The sequence below is a fragment of the Pezoporus occidentalis genome, unplaced genomic scaffold (assembly GCF_034315485.1).
Source record: "Pezoporus occidentalis ecotype Australia unplaced genomic scaffold, CSIRO_AGI_Poc_V1 ctg4, whole genome shotgun sequence".
Taxonomy (NCBI): Eukaryota; Metazoa; Chordata; class Aves; order Psittaciformes; family Psittacidae; genus Pezoporus; species Pezoporus occidentalis.
The window spans coordinates 11,183,738-11,204,527 of NW_026915724.1; the positions used below are offsets into that span (position 1 = coordinate 11,183,738).

The 20,790-nt window shown below is 37.9% G+C and overlaps 1 protein-coding gene across 7 annotated transcripts in view; it reads right to left on the bottom strand.

Annotated features, from left to right (window-relative positions):
• SNTG1 (syntrophin gamma 1) overlaps window positions 1-20,790 on the bottom strand; it is a 324,574-nt gene that overhangs the window by 93,762 nt on the left and 210,022 nt on the right. For all 7 annotated transcript variants that reach the window (XM_062633423.1, XM_062633421.1, XM_062633420.1 and 4 more), the window contains 3 exons: window positions 8,163-8,265; window positions 6,727-6,809; window positions 5,412-5,542 (listed from right to left, as the gene is read on the bottom strand). In XM_062633423.1, coding sequence (XP_062489407.1) covers window positions 5,412-5,542; window positions 6,727-6,809; window positions 8,163-8,265 — 317 coding nt within the window. The remainder of the gene's footprint in view (window positions 1-5,411; window positions 5,543-6,726; window positions 6,810-8,162; window positions 8,266-20,790) is intronic.

Consider the following 20,790-nt stretch of genomic DNA (forward strand, 5'->3'; position numbering starts at 1 on the left):
AGAATAAAATTTCATCTGTTCTAGCATATCATCTTAACAATGCTGGTAGAAATGCTTTTCTTACAACGGTCAGCCACTGAACACTGATAAATTGCTGTTTTTTCTGTTTATAAATACCTGACATATTAAAATGATCATGTTAAAAGGTCAACTCAGCCTATATTAAGGTTCCATGAAGCTATAAAAAAATTCTATGGACTTGCTCCACAGAACCTTGACGAACAATGCATGACTTCAGAGGACAAACAAGTGAAATAGCCGATATGTACCAAAAAGTCAATACTATAATACTGCTGACCACAGAGAGGGAAAGTACGCATTGCACACTCTAGGCAACCATTTGCAAAATTCAGGAAGTACCAGTACCTTTTTCTCAATAACTTTTGTTTCATTTTTCTAATACGTTGTTTAAATACAGTAAGGTTATATACCGTTGTTGGCTGCTCTTGGTTATAGAGTTTTGTTCCTTTTCTACACTACTGATAGAAGAGCTGTAGAATAAAAAATTAATCAGGTTGCATTAGTGACTTCTACAATCGCATTTCTGAATATAGGATCATTACCAAAATACACTGAAATGCCAAGAGACATTAAATGACAAAAGCAGTTGACACCTGGGTGCTTCTACCCCAGCACCAATCTGGGCATGTATGCAATAATCTGTCATGCCTTATAGACTGACTTTCCACAGCTGAGTGCTGAGCAATTACAGAATGAGAGAAAACTTTCAGACACTAAAGGAGTAGCAGACCTAATTTCTTCAGTAAGTAGCCTTCTTGGCTAACAGCCTTTGGAAGGCTCACAGGTATCTGGCTTCAGAACCAAAAAACTTCCAATATTAATCCATATCCCAGAGTAAGAGATACTAAACATACAGAAAATACTAAATTCTACCTCTGGCACACTGCTACAAACCTACCTGTTAATGATCAATTAATGGTTTAAAATTAAGTACGTAGTTCTGATTCTTTAAGAATGGCTCAAGCAAAGTGAGCATTATCTTCAGGGTAAAATTGAGTGTCACTTATGACAGTTTCTGAAATCTCAAGACAGATACTCATCAGCAAAGCTTGTTGGGTTTTTTCTGCCTTTTGAAATTATATTCTAGTTGTATAAAATGTACAGCTAATAGCTATCTCTACCATAAAGGTCTTTGCTGCATCCATGTCAAGTACAGGCTTACCTTTTGGTCAGGAGAAACATTAAAAATGAACCAGACCCACCCCATTGCTTTAAGATTTTCATCATGAGAACTAGCTCTTACAGGAGGATTAGACTTACATACCCTAACACAACCATGCAGAGACCAGTGGTTTATCTAAATCCGTCAGCTAACTTTTCAGTTTAGTTGCCTTTTTGCATGAGTAGTGACTTCTCATTAAATTCCCAAAGGTACAAACTGAGAGCTACTTCTTTCAATGTCTCATGTGCAAATGAGTCATTGAAAGAAGTAGCTGTCAGTGGTCACGTAATTGACATGGACATGTACTTATGTCAGATAAAGTTTTTGAGAAAGGTTTAATTAAAGTATCTTCAGATAACATAGCTAGCATTTCTTTGCTATGTCCTTATTTTAAATGGCTATAAATATAAATGGTAAATTCTTCAAGAATAAAATTCTAAGTCCTTACATGAAGAACATAGCATGATGTTCAAATTTGTTGACTAACTTACAACATTAATTTCAGAACTCCCCTTCTTTCTACTCAGTCTATTGTAAACCAAAGTAGGAATCCAAGTAATCTATTAATGTGTGATGCTAACTTGCACAAGCAAAGAAACCCTGTTCCAGATTCAGTCCTGATGAACAAATTTCCTTCACACTACACACATTGAATCTGATGCATTCAGGCCATCAGACTGTTCCTACTGTTCCCTAAGTATTTGATGTATGCACATAAAAAAAACCAACATTCATCCAGAGTGTTCTTGCCCAAGTATCAATAAGCACAGACAAACTCTGAAATATAAAAAGTTATTAGGCTTTTTATAGTGAGAACAGCTTTGTAAATAGTAAGTACAGAAAATTTAATGAATTAGCTTCCATTTCATGTTGCTTTCTAATTTTCAATATCCTGTCATTAATGTTGTTCTATATAGCAGTCTCTTTTAAAAATTATCTACCTTTCTCTCATAACACATTTTGAGACAGATTAACAATTTAAAATATTCCAGTAATTTAAAACACTCTTATTAACTTCTTGATAGCAACCTAAAATGTTTGGTTTATGCTTTTTTTAAGGAAACCCCACTCCCTCTCCTATATTCATACTATTTTTTTTTCTTTAAGTACTCTTAACTTCCTCCTGTTAGACAGCATAGGAGGACACAAGGAGAAAAATTATCAGAGTAGTTATTCAAGGTTTAAGTGTCATTTAGGTATTTTGTTTTGTATGAATATACTTTCAAATTTATTTTCTGGAAATCCAAATCTCAGGAATATCATTATTACCTAAAATCTGTCTCTGTAAAATACAAATTTTATAATGTGCACTTTAAGCTCATATTTTATTGATGCAGAAGTCTGAATTTTAGAACCCTAGCACTATGACAGTTGAGTATGCTCTATTTCTATGTCAGTAGCTCTATTCAATTCAGTATCTTATCTGAAGTGTACAGCAGAACGGATCTGATTTGACTGTCACAATTTTGAGCCACTTATGCTTCATGCGCTTAATTATTTCTATTTCAACCACTGTTAAACATTGAGCTAAAGGTTTTCACAGAATTTAATAAAAAACCTCCTGCATCCATGGTGAATACAACCTGTTCCCTTTCAGTTCAACAAACACACTGTTGTAGCCTTTGGTTTACACCTCCCCGAGCTCGCCACTGTTATTAATGAGAAAAAGGATCATGGCGCCAAGTACATACGATTTTGCTATTACTACTCAAAAGCTGCAGGCTGTTTTAAGCTTCAGAATTATCTACTGGTAAAACAACTGTTCCCTAACCTACTTTAATTTCAGCTCTGTGAATAGGAAAATGCTGTCAGACCTAGGCAGATCTAAGCAACAACAGCCCTTAGAATCAACTGAGGCTATGGGAAGGTTTTGTCCAACTTTCAAATGTTTGTGAGAATGAATAAGAAGGAAGCACGCTGTGATAAGAAAAGGTAAAATTAAAGCTATGCAAACCCCAGACTGAGGTTGAAGAACACTCCTCTTCCACCAGTTTCAGGGGTGGGGTTCATTAACCAACCCCCTGGGGTAGATGGTAACTGTAGGACCCACAGGAACACATGGAAGGGTGAGCATAGAAACAGAGAAAAGATATCAGGAAGGCTCTTCCATGAAACAGTCTTTCCAGAAATAGTAACAAAGTTTTTCTGTATTAATTTGATAATTTTTCATGTGCTATCCTGGAAGAACAGGAAATTTTAAACTGCTAGTCCCTGATGTGCCACTAGGGTATAGCATAACACACTATTCTTCACAGATTCACACATCGAAGCTGGAAGACATGAAGGCTACATGGGAAAGCCAGAGTTTATTTCAATTAGCAAGGGTTCACAACGTTACAAGTAAGTCCTTTGTGCTCATTTTAGGAGTTAATGTTTCTGATTAGTTAGAAGTAGTAGTAATAGAGACACATGCTCTATAACTGTATACAGCTGTCCTCCAGTTAATGACTTACATGCTGTAACTCATAGAATTTGTTTGTATTACAACTTCATTCTTATATATACATAAAATACCTAGGTATTTAAAACTTCTAACCAGTTTAACCACTATGTGCACTGAAACACTACTTCCTGGAAGTGGCGGGACATTGCCTGCTGATGGGAAGTAAATGATAAATCTTTTGTTTGCTTCTGTGTGCAGCTTTTGCTTTATTAAACTGTCTTTATCTTGACCCAAGGTTTTTTTCAGTCACCCTTCTTCCCCTGTGTCCTGCTGAGTTGGGGAGTGATAAAGCAGCTTGTAGGGCACCTGGCATCCATCAGAGCGATGCCGTATTTGTGAACCTGACTATATGCTTTGCACAGCTTTCCCAGTGATTGGGAGACAAAATGGCAATGAAATTAGATGTTAACAAATTTCAAGTAAGACATATGGGAAAAAATAACCTCAACTATATGTAAGTAACAAAGGACTCTACTGTAGCTGTAAACATTGATGAAAGAAATGCAACGGTTACAACAAACATTTCTCTGAAAAACACCACCTTAGTGCTCAGTTACAGTCAAAAGGTAATAGACTATTACAAGTATTAGATAAGAACAGAGAAAAATTATGCAAAACAGCATTATGTCTTAATATAAACCAGGACAGACCCTCCTTGCAGTCCTGATCACTTTGTCAGATAGAAAATATATTAGAATTATGAAAGAAACACAGAGAATAAGAAGGATATTCAGAGCTATAAAAGGGTTTCCCTAGAAGTAAATAATAACAGCGATCCTTCAGATTTTAGAAACAGAAGACAATAATCTGAATTTATGAGAACATAAATCAAGAATGATTATTTAGCATTTCCATTGATACAAGAGTCAGGGCCCAGAGTCCACCCTCCTCTCCCTCCTGGGGGAGCAGGAGCTTGTGCTTGAGGCTAATTCTGCTATGATGTGGCTGTGAGATGTGGCATCAGGCTGCTGTGGACCAGCTTGAGTAGGGGGCCCTACTCACCTGGGAGCTGCTTATCAGCTCAGGTTTTTGCCTTTGGTCCTTGCCTGAGTTCGGTTTCATCTATGCCTGTGCCTGGTCATATATCCCACTGATTCAGATCTGACGTGTAGGCTGAATTTCCAGCCTGACCTGGGCCCTACTTTGCCGTGATGGACTCATCTGAAGACCACCCCTAGGCTTGCTCTGCTCCTCCACTCAGGGAAGTGGGACAGGGTCCTTGTCTGTATGGACACTTCCTTGTCCAGCCTTGTCAGCTCTTGGCTCACCTTCCCCATGGGGCAGCCAGCCCCTGCTGCTCCCAAACAACAGGATTATTTCACCCAATGAAGTTATCAGGCAAAATACTTAAACAGAAGGAAGTAAATTTTAAAAATACATTGCAGAGCTCAGTGAGAAAAAAATGAGCCTGAAAAAACTGAGCTCAGTGCATTGCAAAACTAAAGGTATTAAAAAACAACAGGTAGGAAAGAAGCTTTCCAGAACAGGAGCATTAGCAGTTATTAAATATGACGGTCTATGTGTGCAATCTCAAACTGAGAAATGGCCTGACAACTAGGTGCAAGTGGGAAGATCACATCTCCTCCCCTCCTTCTGGTTGATGTCAAAGCAGAATATGGGTGAAAGTGTACCTAAACAGACCTTTATGAAAGAAAGCTCCAATATTTCATGTCTCTGACAGCTGTGATAGAATTAATAATGCCATTCCTCTAACAAGGCAACTCCCTATAGCTTTTATATGTCAACCAAGAAGTCAAGTCGTTTCAACTTTCTGGACTTCTTTACCTGCACAAATCTGATCCTGGAAGGTACTGGGAAAATCGTGAATGAAGAAGTGGAATTAATCGGAGATCACACCACCTTTTTTCCCACCTAAGTCCTGGGGATGCTGGCCATGAAGAACATGATAATGTATCCTGAAAAAAATTAAAAGGTCCTTATCAGTTTTGGGCTTCAATGTAAGTACTCAGCAGATTTGGAAAGAGAGGGATAGACTTCAGAGACTTTATATATCATTTGGCAGTGTTCCGCTTTCCCCAGACCATTTGGCATCAGTTTTAGCTAGTACTGGAGACATTCTGAACTTCCCACAAATAAAATAAATCTGTATAAACCTCAACATCAATATGCTTAGAGGAAGTATGAGGAACAGTATTCTAAAACCCTAGAGAAAACAGACTGTGTCCTCTTTTTTAAACGGCTAGTTATGAATAAAAGTGAATATTTACTATGTATCTCATCATCAGCTACTAGCCTTATATCTGTGCCCTGAATAAAGGTGATCTCTAAATTATTTACTACACAACCATAACTCAGGTGTTCCCCGTGGCCCTGTAGACATTTACATACCTGTCTATTTTAACAAATCACCTCAAAACCTGGTAATTGTGCGTGGGATTTAACATGTAATGAAAAATGTTTAGTCAAAACTACATGCTTTACCTATTTACACAAGATATTACATATATTTTCACCTATCATAAAGACAAATGCACAGCAAAATCCCCTTAAGAACTATATAAAATGATGGAAATGATGGAAAAAGAAAATTGTTTAAAGCCCCTCATTGCACTCCAAAGGCATCTTTTAATAAAAATCTGATCAGACATCTGTAGCATTTCATCCTAGAGAGACTTTCCTCTATAATGCCATCATTCTTTGGCAAGATTTTAAGTGTAAATTACTAGAAACAAAATACTCTGAACTTAAAAATCAGCAAAACCATGCACCTCATATAGAAAACTATCCTGAAAAAAACTTTCTGCCTTTCTTTAAATAGATATATTTTCATTTTTATAATTTTAATTCCTATGCCATGGAAATAATCTAGAAGAGAAAAACTTCTGCAAAATCCCTACTGCCCAGATAAAAGTAGTAATCATATCTATCAAGGCACAATCTCAGCTGATATGATTTGTCATAGTTTAATTCTCAGCCATAACGTCTGGCAACTTCTTTCACCCTCTGTGGAACTGTCTATCTCGAATGTTAACTAGAGCTTGTCTCATGTTGCTGTCCTTTATTAGGTACTTCCACTTAGGTATTATAGTATAATTAATTTCCTATTTAATTCCACAAAAAAAAATAACAATGCTCTTACCGTGTTGGTGGGGTGGTAGTTGAGATGCAAACCACTGTCACATAGGGGAGAGGATGTGCCACTGCTTTGGTCGCTGGGGGCACCTAATCCAAATATGAAATGACAAAAAATTCTTAATTAATTTATAATGCTAAAATTCAAATTTGTGTATGTCAGTATGTGTGTATATACGCTCCCCCCATTAGATTTGTCATATCTAACATTCATGTACTTTCTCCATTCAGCCAGTATCAGCCCTCTGTTTTGCATGGGTAGCTTTCATCAGCTAAGTAGAGAAGCTCAAGAAAACCTCTCCTGGTGCATTGCTTAATAGAGTTCATAGTCTGTTTAGCAAGAAAAAAAAGCCCAGCGGTTTTTGCAAATTTGATAATAAAAGGGAAGTGTGTACCCCCTTGCTCAGTTTTCACTTGAAGGAACTAGTCATGACAATGCTTTTGCTAGTCTTGATGATGTTTACACTTCTAACTCTCTTTGTAACGTTTTAGGAAACTATATGCTAAAGCCCCAAAATAACATGATAGGATTGATGTAAATGCATGTTCCTGTGCATTACTCCGGGTACTCTGTGGTATCACTACCTTTCATAAAAGGAACAAATGTACTGCTATGTAAGATTATGGTGTTCTAAATTTTTTCTTGTCCCACTAAATTTTAATACACAGGCAAAAAATAAAGACAGTATTTCAACAAATGATTGTATAAAATATTATTTCATAATTGACTATTTAATTACTACTAAAAAGGTTGAAATTATTGAAACAAAATATTTGTTGTTTTACTACTTAAAAATCAAGCAATTCATTTTACTCTCTTTGGAGCAAGAAGCAGAAGGAAAACAGTGACAAAAGGCACAGGTTGACATATAAATATGCTTGGATATGCTGCAATTGTCTATAATTATGCACCCACACTTACAATTTAATATAATTAAAGGAAGACAGCTGTCTCCATATGTCTCTCATGGGGCTAGTTGACTAAAACTAAGTTGGACTTAAACAAAATACTTATCATCCCGGAGTAATTTATTCTTAGGTAGACAGACACCTCTACCAAAGCCTCTGAATTTTAAATGGGAAAGTCAAGCCATCTAAACATACACACACAATCTCACTGTCACATTTACAAGACATAATTCCTTTAGACTAAAATGTCTCTGTATCATACTGTAAACTAATGTAATTTCACTGTTTTACCTGCAACTTTGCTGATTCACACCAGTCAAATGCCTTGTGATTTGTTTTTCAAACAAAGATAGCAATTTTTTGCTTGAGGTGAATGTTACTACAAGACCTGGCAATACGAGCAGCTCATACTCAGGCAGTAGTGATGACCAAAAAAGCTTCTGTAAATCACCCTCAATGCACTTGCACTTGCAAGCTGCAAGCATTCATGAACACTGAATTGAGTTGTCATTTGGCTAATTAATAAAGGCTTACATGCACAATCTTCATTCAGTGGCAGTTTGAGAAAAGCAGGTGCTCTTTTCAGAAAGGACACAGTTAAGGTCACTTCCTCTCCTGCATTGCGAAGGACCTGAACCTGGAAGAGAAATACAAATAGGGCACCATGGAATATGTATGACCAAAATGCATCAGCAAATGCAAGCAATGCCACATAGCTTTCACATACCAGAACATAACTGCTTAGCCATTTATTGCAATGAGTTCTTTTTAAAAAGAGCAAGATATAAAGTTTGCTATATACTTGTCAATTGAGCTTCTAGACACGCATGCAGGTAGTGGAGCAGTGGGGGGCCACTTGCCTCCTACAGTAGCACTGGCTTTTGCACTATTGCTCAACTTGCTCCCTGAAACTGTTCAGCTGCCCACCTCCTTCTTCTTTCAGATCTAGCATCAGCCACAATAGCTTGTATGTATAAAAAAAAAAAAAATTAAAACCACACCACCCCTCCCCCCAGATTGTCTCATAAGTCCCCAACCAAAACAATAGCAGTAGTTTCCACAGTTGTGCCATAATCTTCTGATTAAGTCTTTCCAACAGCCAGAGTTAAATTTAGTTGAAGTGCTCTAGCATAGATCAGAAACCTAATCTTCCTTACAGCCACAGAGGAAAAGTACCTCTTTTAAGCCTTAAGTCTTAGATAAGCACAAGCTTGGGTTTTGCCAAAGGGCAGCTTGCATTCTGGACACAGGAATGCATAAATCACCTATGCACCTGTGTCTGCTTTTAGCCTTCCTGTACTCTCCCCAATTGCTCCTGCAGCTCTTGTTCATGCCTTTAGCTTTCGTGTGCTACAGCTGATAGATCACTCAAGACATATGGCAGAGAAAGGGAAGACCAAGTGCTTCTCCAGAGTGGCACAAAGGAGGCACAACAGCAACTAAGCAAAAATGCTATACTTACAGTGAAGGAATAGTATTTGAATCAGTTTATAACATGTGAGCCAAGAAGCATCACGTCACACAACTGATTCACAGAACAACAATTTCCTGTTCTGGCTCTAAAACTTCAAAACTCTTCAAGGGCTGATTTAACTTGGGCTTACAAAGACAGAACCATATCTCTATCTGTGTGACTGTGCTCATACTGTGCACAGAGTCAGCTACACAGTGACAGATTAATGTTTTAAAGTAGCATAGATCTGCTCCCTTTCTACAGTGTTTTCATAGTAGCTGGGTAACACAGGTAACCATTCTGTGATGATGCTGCTTGTGAGAAAGCTTTGCAAATAATTTATGGAGGATTGCTATTCTTTAATCTATTCCTAGAAACAACCTATCCTACAGATTTAGTTATAAATGTATATAACTATACATTAGGTATACATTTATGCATATAGCTAAATGGTTTGATGCTTACACATGGAATTACTGCATTACATTAAGTTAACTTAAATAAATTCTTCAAGAAGAAATGTCAACTTTGCCTTTAAACATGCAAGCACAATACCTCCTCCTCCACACTGGTTGCTACAGAGGAGTAACAATATGATGACAGAATGTTGGATCCAGTATCCGAAATACACTCTAAGATTTTAGGCTTTCTATTGTTTAAAAAAGCATAGTGGTTGTCATGGCACAATTTGCAATGTAGTGTGTATTTATACGTATGTGTGCAAATAAACAAACATACAGGAAAAAAAAAAATCATTAACTTAAACTATATGCCAAAAACTTAATCTCTAACAAGAGCCTCTTTGATGAGCACTTCCCCGTTCTGATGCGTTTTATACTTTAGAATTCCTAAGTGTACATATTTCATAGAAAAAAGATGACTTGAAATCTGCAGAACAGTAGATCAAGACTGCAAAGTCCTGAATTCCATCAGAGAAACCCTATTGTATTCTCAGCCTTCATCCTTCTCCTCTCTATGTAGCAGTCACACAGCTCAGAGCAGTCTTAGCCAAAGCAAGCAAGAAACTTACAGGCATGTGTTCTCTATTGAAAGGACAAATGTGGATAGACAAACTGCAGGAACACTATAACTACCCCTAACTTTTAAAAATTATTTCTTTTCACTCAGGAATGGGGAAGAAATAAGTGGAAACATTACAGCATCTACAACTTTAATTTGTGAAGTCACCTTTTAAGATACCTCAGAAGTGGATATCATCTGTGAAAGAAGCTGAGACAGTAAACTCTGCCCCTGAATCTTTCATCTTCCAAGAGTAAAATAAGCCACAAACATGTATGATTTCATTTGACAACATATTGTTCTGTAAAGGCTAGAAGTTGCCATAAGTAGTCTAATGTGACCTTTTTTCTCACATACCTCTCTCTCACACCTTTTTATTTTATAGGATGAAGAATTTAATTTGGTACACATTTTAGTTGTTATTAGCAATACTTATTTCACTGAAGTGCATTTTCAAATGTATGAACTATATAGACCACTTTGACATGCAGAATAAAGACTAAAGAGATATAAAAGATTAAAAAAGAAAACTACTAGGTAATAATTACAACAAAGAGGAGGTGAGCTATCAATTCCATTTCACTTACTTCCTAGTCATTGACAAAGACATTCTGTGAAATAAGGCTAGCTGAAGAAAATGGGATTGTTAATGAAATTTATTGTCTTTTTGTAGCTTTCAGTTAAAAGCTTTACTCTTATTTTCTATTTCTTGTTTTTATTTTATGTAAGAAATTAATAATTACTGAACTGCTTTAAATCAAATATCCCTTTTAGGAATCATGTACTTTGTGTACTTATGTGTACACCATGCCATACCGCCATTCCTCCATGCAGAAAGAGAACAAGATACCATAGGAAATCTACTTTTAGTGAGGGATATTTTTAGTGGTATGCCAGAACAGCTCTTGTTCATAAATGGAATACTGCTATCTTTTACAAAAAAATATAACAGCCCAAGGTAATGTGACAAATTGTTATGGAGGGCTATGTCTATGAGAAAAAAAAACAAAAACAACCCCAAACCACTTGAAAACATAGAGTCAAACAATTTGTATGGAATACAGTATGAATTTCTAGAGTTTTACAAACATGAGTGGAATTCTACCAATATTCAGATTACTGGCACATGAATTATTTTTTCTCTTTTCCTTATTGCCTAACATCAGTTTAACTCAACTTTATAAAGCAATTTTAGTAAAAAGACAACTGTGTGAAAGTAAATGTTTCCTCAGGCTTGGAAAATGTACATTCATGAAAAACTAGTTCATCTGCACAAGTATATCCATGCAGTCCTGAAAATCAGTAGCATATTCCACTAACAAAGTAGTAATGAGCTTTTACAACTGAAGGTAACCCATGAAGATACTGAAGAAACCCAAGGTAAATCATTATATAGTATTTTAGATAAAGAAATGGATAGGTATCTACTCAGCCATCCTGCTCTCTTACTTGGAAAAGAGCTCCCTCATTTATTGTATATGCATTGCCAATGCCTTGTCAATCAAGCACTATCATTGACAACATATGTGTTTGTTATTCCTGGCAGTGATAATTCTAGAAATATTTCAAAGACAAGATGGAAATAGAGTACCTAAATCCTTTATACATATTTTTCAGAGTTACAGCATGTTTTCTGACTTATAAGAAAAACTCAGAGCTAGGCCAAACAGCGTAACTAACTCCAGATCTTTTCTTTTTTTTTTTTTTGCCAGCACCATCATATATTGTATGCATGATAAAAATGACGTAAGACTAAAAAGCTAGGGACTATTTTCTACTTCCTGTAAAAATGAGGCTCTCTTAAAAATCGTAATTTAGAAAACTCTCAAGTTTCTTCTCATTTTGTAATGTCTACTTCCATCTTTTAATATAATTATGTTGAATTCCTAATATGTTAGTCCACAAATTAGAAAAAAACATGGGTTTTAGTTTAGGGTTTTTTTCTCCCCATTCAGGGATAAGGTGCATTTTAAAGAGCAAAATAGAGTACTGTGGAGATCTTGATTCACTGAAGGTTGAACAGTAGTATTAAAGTGGCACTGCATTTTTTTCAGTAGTTAAAAGCAACAACAGGTCACTGGAAAAAGGGGACTAATATTATTTCAACCCCAGTTTTTTATTCTAAAGAACCGTATGGACCTTCCAAAAAGGAATTTTACTGGGGATTCTGCATACAATTGCTGATTGACCAATGATTTCCATAAAGATCCTATCCCTTGCAGAAAATATTCCAGCATTGGGTAGAATACAAATAACATTTTTCATAATTAAAGTTAGCTATATTTGATGAGTGACTAATCCACAATTAATTGCTTTTTTTAAAAATACATTCCCCACTGTGTATTAAATGGTAAAAAAGTTCAGTACAAATGAAATGTAGCTAAATAAGTAAGAGATCTTACATTCATTACTGGTAATAGAGAAGGCAGTTCTAAATTTACATCAAATAAAAATATTTAAAAGATCTCCCATCATATATGAAGAATTTGGTGAAGATGAGATAGTGCTGAATCCACGGAATATCTGCCTGGAAAAAAATTAACTCAATGGTGGACCTAACACTTCCAAAGTCTAACAAGATTATATCTCCCCACCATAAGCCATGGAAAAACTCCCTTTGGAAGAGATCTGTATGTCTATGCACTTGACCTGAAAATTTCTAAAGCACTGCATCCCAGATTGAAGAAAATGCATGACCACGCAACATTAAGAAGATTTGTTTTTTTTCTGTACCACTGAAAAGTAATAATCCATTTTATTCCCAGAGGCTGCACTGACCATTCATGATGCATGGGGTTTATTTCCTATGAAGCCCTAGATTTTTAATGTTTTCAAGATCTTTTACAAAACATTAGGTTTCAGGCAATGAATTCAACTTCCTATATCAGGGTTTTATTTTAGTAGTTAGTAATAAATAGTAGTTAACTTTAGTAGCTGTAGTTAGCAATGTGTTGATGCAGATGTTGTATGCACTAAATAATAAAAAGCTATTCAGTATTGCTGTTACTACTTGATTTAGATTTATTTTTTAATTTCATTTAGTGAGCAATACTAGCTATTGATTTGTTGGTGCTCAGTGTCTACTGAAGTCATCCCTGAAGCAGAAAGAAGCTGTGACACTGAAGTCTTAACATCCCATCAACATTATTGCTCTATATTAAATCCCTGCTGCTGTTTTAGAAATCAGGTTTATGTATTTAATGTAGAATGAGTTGATGTCAAAAGAACTACACAAACAGAAACACTAAATACTGCCAATAAATTTCCTTATGCAAAGCATAAGCTTACTACCAGTGGGATCAAGAAATAATTTACATCTACCACAAACAGTCCTGCATAAAGTTAGGATACTCGTGAGTGAAGTGAGACAGGCGAAAATAACGGCTGTGCTTGTCCCAGTCAGTAGCTATGTGAAACAATTAAATTAGAAAAGCCAGTGTTTCTGAAGCAACACTGTCTATATTTCCATGAAATTACTGTAATGACTGCAAGGGGGCCATTTGAAGAAGCTAATTTTATTGGTGATATGCAATACTGCTGAATAAAACCTCTACATAATAATAACACTAGTCTGAATTTTTTAATAATGTCTACAATTATATTGCCTTTTAATTTTATAAAACCTTTTAAAGTCCCACTTCAAGAAAACACTTGAGCATATGTTGAAGTCTCTCTCAATATATTCAGGAAAGCACTGAGGCATGAAGTCCCTTTGACTTCAGTAAGCATTCTTTCCTGAATAAGACTGTAAATCCCTTATTAAATTACCAATGAAATTTACCCACCAATGAAGTGGTAAAGATTTAAACCAGATTATATAGTCCCCAAGACCTGTGTTCTGTACTGAAGCAAATTGCACTCTTTAGCTTTAAAGGAAAATTCATTTATTTGATGACTACATTAAATTGTAAACATCTGGGAGGGGGGAGGAAAGAGGGAAGAAAAAAAAAAAAAAAAAGGTAGACAATACCTTCAATACCTTCCTAGCCACTGTGCAGTTATACAGTGCACTACTAGCAAATTCATTGGTAGATTTTGGTACAACCACATAAAAGCCCAAAGCTAGCAGGTTCAGTGCATGCACACAACTGTCTTGAATTATTTTTATTTTAAAAATTAACTGGTTTATTCAGTAAAAGCCATGTAGTTAATACAGAATATTTGCATTAAAAACACATCACTGTATGGGGAGTTTTTAATACCTATGATCTGATATTCATCACAGTATTTACAAACAATGAAAGTTAATTAACAAATAAAACAGTAAAACCTATCAAAGCATATTTCCTTCAGAAAGTTTCTCTTTCTGATATACAGAGCAAACTAGAAATGTCATTTTATGACAGCAGTTCCTACTCAGGCTGCACAACTCAAAGTATACTTCAGACCATTGTTTGACACTACCATAGTTGTAGGCTTTGAATTTTTGCTGCCTGGTTCCAGAACGAGTCTTATATATTTAGATACAAATGGACTGCACACTAGAAGTGGGACCTTCCTCAAAAAGGCAAAAGGAAATGTGGGGCAGAATGGGGCACAAGACATGCCTTTCTATTCAGAACCCTCTTCTGCATGTATCATATTACTGGCACTGTTTTAAAAAAGTGCAAGGGGACGCAGTAAGATAAGCAGTTGCAGCAAAGATTCCCTACTGAGCCTACAACTGAGCAATCATTCAGAAAAGTGGCAGATAGAAATTTACAGTTTCTTAAGATGACACAGGAATTGAATCAAGGTAACATTTACTCAGTGAATACCCCAGCTACTAAGGCACTACAGAAAAGATCATTCCAGAGCAACATACACAGATATACAGGGTTTGATATTTTTGACAAGTCCCATAAGACTGATCACTTAGAGACAAAATTATTCCTGATTCCAAGTGACAGCACTTGTTTTAAGTTAGACTATCAGGTGATTTCTCAGACTAATTACAACATAAGTTACCTTATAGCTATATTCAGGTTTCATTCGCTGATTCTTGCCCTACCTGTTTTCACAAGCTCATGAGCTTTGGACACAGAAGTACCAGAACACATAACCTCATGACCCCTGTATAAAGCATAAGTATGAAAACTAAGTATCCACATTTAAAAATAGACAGAATTTATCATGTTTCAAGCCTACAGGCAAAGCAGGACATTTATATTAGATGACACTAAGAGACATCTGCACAGTTTCATTTATAGAAAATGAATAAATTAATCAGATGTAAGCAACAAAGAATAAGTGTAAGAAGGTAGTAGAAAGAAATTAATTTCACAAATAATATATTGGAAATATAGTTCATTTGTACAAAAAAGAAAAATAAAATCCATTCAGGCAACAGAGGACCAAATATAGGTCACACAGAGGACACAGACTCCTCAGTTCTTTCTTCAATGCAGTTCCAATGTTAAAAGATGATATTGTCAGTTCAGTGATATATTTACAGTCAAGCTGGAAAAAAAGAAACTCTTTTTAAACTTTTAAATATAGCAGTTGTGGAGCAGAGGACTTACAAGTGACTTTGTCTAAAAGATCTGATAACACCTTTCTGGAAACCTTTAAATTTTTTTATGCTCCATAATCAACTGTTTAATCAACTCCATAATCAACTAAAATGTTTAATAATCTTTCAATCAGAATAGCAGTAGAGTGCAATTATTGTGTGGTTGCATGTTTATCTTTTCAAAAGTAATATATTAAGTGACGCAGCAAAAGGTATCAAAGCAAACACCTGAGGGAAAAAATATGAAAGGAATAGTCTGCAGCATTTTCCTGTTTTTCTTTCATGAATCTTAACATCATTACTAATATCACCCATAAAAAAACCCCAAACCACTACTGTAAGTGCTTAATTTGCATTCTTAGGTCATGTACCCTAATTCTGGATACTGTTTCACTGCAGACTTCACTTAATGGTCATCATAGTTCATATTAAATCATTACAAGGCCATTGCTCCAATACAGAGACTATGAAAAGCAAGGGACTAGGACTTGTTAAGCCTATTAGGACTGGGAACACCTTACTTTAGAGTCCTTCACCATAGGTCAGAGGGGACACCATAGGTCCCTGAACTGAAACATTTCATACCATACTCTGAAAAATTAAAAATGCTAATTCCTTCTATAGATTCCAACTCTAATACATTTTTTACCATGATCTATCACTATATTACACAGTATGCTAGAGACTGGAAGGGACATCAAAAGATCATCTAGTCCAATCCCCCTGCCGGAGCAGGAACACCTAGATAAGGTTACACAGGAATGTGTCCAGGCGAGTTTTGAATGTCTCCAGGGAAAGAGACTTCACAACCTACCTGGGCAGCCTGTTCCAGTGTTCTGTCACCCTCACTGAGAAGAAGTTTCTTCTCAAGTTTAAGTGGAACCTCGTGTTCCAGTTTGTACCCATTACCCCTTGTCCTATCATTGTTTACCACTGAGTAGAGCCTGGCTCCATCCTCGTGACACTCCCCCTTTATATATTTATAGACACTTATAAGGTCACCCCTCAGTCTCCTCTTCTCCAAACTAGAGAGACCCAGCTCCCTCAGTCTTTCCTCATAAGGGAGATGCTCCACTCCCTTAATCACCTTCGTTGCCCTGAGCTGGACTCTCTCCAGCAGCTCCCTGTCCTTCTTGAACTGAGGGGCCCAGAACTGGACACAATATTCCAGATGGGGTCTCACCAGGGCAGAGTAGAGGGGAAGGAGGACCTCTCTCGACCTACTAACCACCCCCCTTCTAATACACCCCAGGATGCCATTGGCCTTCTTAGCCACAAGGGCACAGTGTTGGCTCATGGTCATCCTGTCGTCCACTAGGACCCCCAGGTCCCTCTCCCCTACACTGCTCTCTAACAGGTCGTTCCCCAACCTATACTGGAACCTGGGGTTGTTCCTGCCCAGATGCAGGACTCTACACTTTCCCTTGTTATATTTCATCAAGTTATTCCCTGCCCAACTCTCCAGCCTGTCCAGGTCTCGCTGGATGGCAGCACAGCCTTCTGGCGTGTCAGCCACTCCTCCCAGCTTAGCGTCATCAGCAAACTTGCTGATAGTACACTCAATTCCCTCATCTAAATCGTTGATGAATATATTAAATAATACTGGTCCCAGTACTGACCCTTGAGGCACTCCACTAGTTACAGGCCTCCAACTAGACTCCGCCCCATAGACTACAACTCTCTGGCTTCTCTCCTTCAGCCAGTTCACAGTCCACCTCACTACCTGATCATCCAGACCACACTTCCTCAATTTAGCTGTGAAGATGCTGTGGGGGACTGTGTCAAATGCTTTGCTGAAGTCAAGATAGACCACATCCACCGCTCTGCCATCATCCATCCACCGTGTTATTTCCTCATAAAAGGCTAAGAGATTGGTCAAACATGATTTCCCCCTGGTGAAGCCATGTTGACTGCCCCTAATAACCCTCTTATCCTTGATATGCCTTAAGATGGCACCAAGGACAAGGTGTTCTATCACTTTCCCAGGGATGGAGGTGAGGCTGACCGGTCTATAGTTACCTGGGTCCTCCTTCTTGCCCTTTTTGAAGACCGGAGTGACATTTGCTTTCCTCCAGTCCTCAGGCACCTCTCCCGTTTCCCAAGATTTGGTAAAGATGATGGAGAGTGGTCTAGCAATGACTTCCGCCAGTTCCCTCAGCACCCGCGGGTGCATCCCATCTGGACCCATGGATTTATGGATGTCCAGATTGCTCAACTGGTCTCTAACCCATTCCTCATCGACTAAGGCAAACCGCTCCGTTGACCTGACTTCATCTGAGGTCTCAGGGGTACAGGGCTCTTCAGGACTGCCTCCGGCAGAGTAGACAGAGACAAAGAAGGCATTCAGTAACTCTGCCATCTCTGCATCTTCTGTCACCAGGGCACCCATCCCATTCATCAGTGGGCCTACATTGCCTCTGGTGTTAGTTTTATCTGCCATGTATTTGAAAAAGCTCTTTTTGCTGTCCTTGACCCCTCTCGCCAGGTTTAATTCTAAGGATGCCTTAGTCCTCCTAGCTGACTTCCTACATCCTCTAGCAGCAGCCTTATATTCCTCCCAAGTGGCCAGCCCCTCCTTCCATGACCTGTAAACTCTCCTCTTCCACTTGAGCACACCCAGCAATTCCCTATTTAGCCACGCAGGTCTCCTGGCCCTCTTCCTTGACTTCCTACATGTCGGGATGCTCTGATCTTGAGCTCGGAAAAAGCAATCCTTGAATGCCAACCAACTGTCTTGGGCCCCTTTACCTTCAAGCAGCCTTGCCCATGGGATTTCCCCTAGCAATTGCTTGAAAAGGCCAAAGTTTGCCCTGCTAAAGTCCAGGGTTGCAATTCTACTTGCTATTCTACTGGTCCTACCACACAAGATCCTGAACTCCACCATCTCGTGGTCGCTGCAACCAAGGCAGCCCTCAACCCTTACTGCTTTGACCAGATCCTCCTTGTTAGTGAGGATGAGATCCAGCAGCGCTCCTCTCCTGGTCGGCTCATCCGCCATTTGCAGGAGGAAGTTATCATCCATACACTGGAGGAACCTCCTGGACTGTGGCTGGGTTGCTGAGTGGTCCCTCCAGCAAACATCAGGGAAGTTAAAATCCGCCACGACGACCACGGCCTGTGACTGTGAGGCCGCTCTCAGCTGCCTGTAGAAGGCCTCGTCAACTTCCTCACCCTGATCTGGTGGCCTGTAACAGACACCCACAGCAGTATCCCCCCTGCCAGCCTGCCCCTTAATTCTCACCCACAGACTCTCAACTCGCTCGTCATCTGTCCCTGGACAGAACTCGGTGCATTGTAGCTGCTCCCGCACATGAAGAGCAACCCCACCACCCCGCCTGGCTGGCCTGTCTTTCCTGAAAAGGACATAGCCCTCCATGACTATATTCCAGTCACGTGAGCTGTCCCACCACATGTCTGTAATTGCCACCAGATCATAGTCTCCTGACTTAACACAGGTTTCCAACTCCTCCTGCTTATTTCCCATGCTGCGCGCATTGGTGTACAGACATTCCAGGGAGCGAGCTGAGCACACCGATTTCACCCTAGGTTTATAGGAGGCCTCCCAGTCTTCATCAGTTCTGGAGTGCTGCCCCACTGGGGCAAGCCCAGCTACAACCCCATCCCCCTTCAAATCTAGTTTAAAGCTCTCCAAAATTGTCTGACTCATCCAAGCTGAGCTTCAGACTGATGATTCTAAGGCAAACATTGATTCTAATTCCAGACAATGGGTCTTGTTACTGTTTCAAACCTATATTCCATGTACTACTACTGGTCTGGGACCGTGGTCCATAGAAGGAAATAAATACACAAATATCCGTTTATTAGCCATTCAGCTCTATATGACATGCAGTTCATGACAACAAGAAAATACATATGTAAACACAAAAAAATCAAAGAAGCAGATGACTCCAACCCAAACTCATCTCAAGTTTCATGAGCTTTTTCAGTATATCTGTATGTAGTGAGTACATGCCAGAGTTCAGAACTGCCTATCTTTGTTTTCACTTTACCTACTCCATGCATGGCTCTACTTTTCTAGAATTACTCAGCTACACTAAATGATCTGTGTAGTTATACAGTCTTAAAGTCCTCTAAACTCTCACAGTTGTTCCACTTTTTGAACATTATTATGTGTCTAGCTGCTGGGCACCTACTCTCTTCCAGAGCTAATTCATGAACATATATTTTGTAATTATATACTTAATGATGTACATGTACATGTACTTAATGATATACAATGATGTTGCCTACTTATCTATTAAATGTGTAAGAATCCACCGTTACTTAAAACTGCTTCCACACTTCAAATTTATGAGAGCAAGTGCTCTTACAGTTATATTCTATATGAAATTTCTGACACATTTACTAAAGAGGTACAGTTTTTTTCTGCATGCAATTTCTGAAAAGATCATTAATAATTTTCAAAATGAGTATACATTACTAAACTACATGTCAGCTACTGTGTTCCTGTTCCTTGTGCTTGCAGAGTGAAAGTCATCCAGTTGATACAGCATTTTGAAGTACATTCTTAATTTTTAAAATCTTTTATAAAGAGAGGTATGTCTAAGATAGTTGAAAACATGGCTTTAATATTTTGTCTAGGCAGAGCCCTGGTTGTGGGAGAAAAAGAAAGATCAGTCCAGAATAAGAGTTTGCTTACACTAATCCCAGTGCAAGGCTGGGGTCATACACACAGCTAGTGGCAAATTTCACATTTACATATTCAATATAAAATTTGCTGCTGGCAAATATGACCTTAACATTTACTTTTCATGAATAGTCACACTAATCAACCACCAGCATATAAATGCTCATGAAAAATGAATACAAAATAGTCTTAAAGAATTTGAAATCAAATTTTAATTCTAAATTTGAATAAATATTAATATACAAGCCTATTCCTATTTGTTCAGTTCTAAATGTTATCAACTTCATAATGACATGAAGAATAATTCTTGGACAAATCTGTATTTGAAGTAATGTTTTAGATCAATATATGCAGTTGACCTGCTAAGGTTCTTGGCAGATAAGGACCTAATCTCTGGGAAAGGTATTTTAGCAGTACAGGGAGGGTGCTCTGTGGTAAAAGTTTTCAGCTGAGAAATGTGTAAGAACGTACTTTCAATGGCAGACTTTCTACTGCAGTATAATTGTACTGCATCTAGCTGAAGTTGAGAAAATTAGCTTGCTCTCCATAA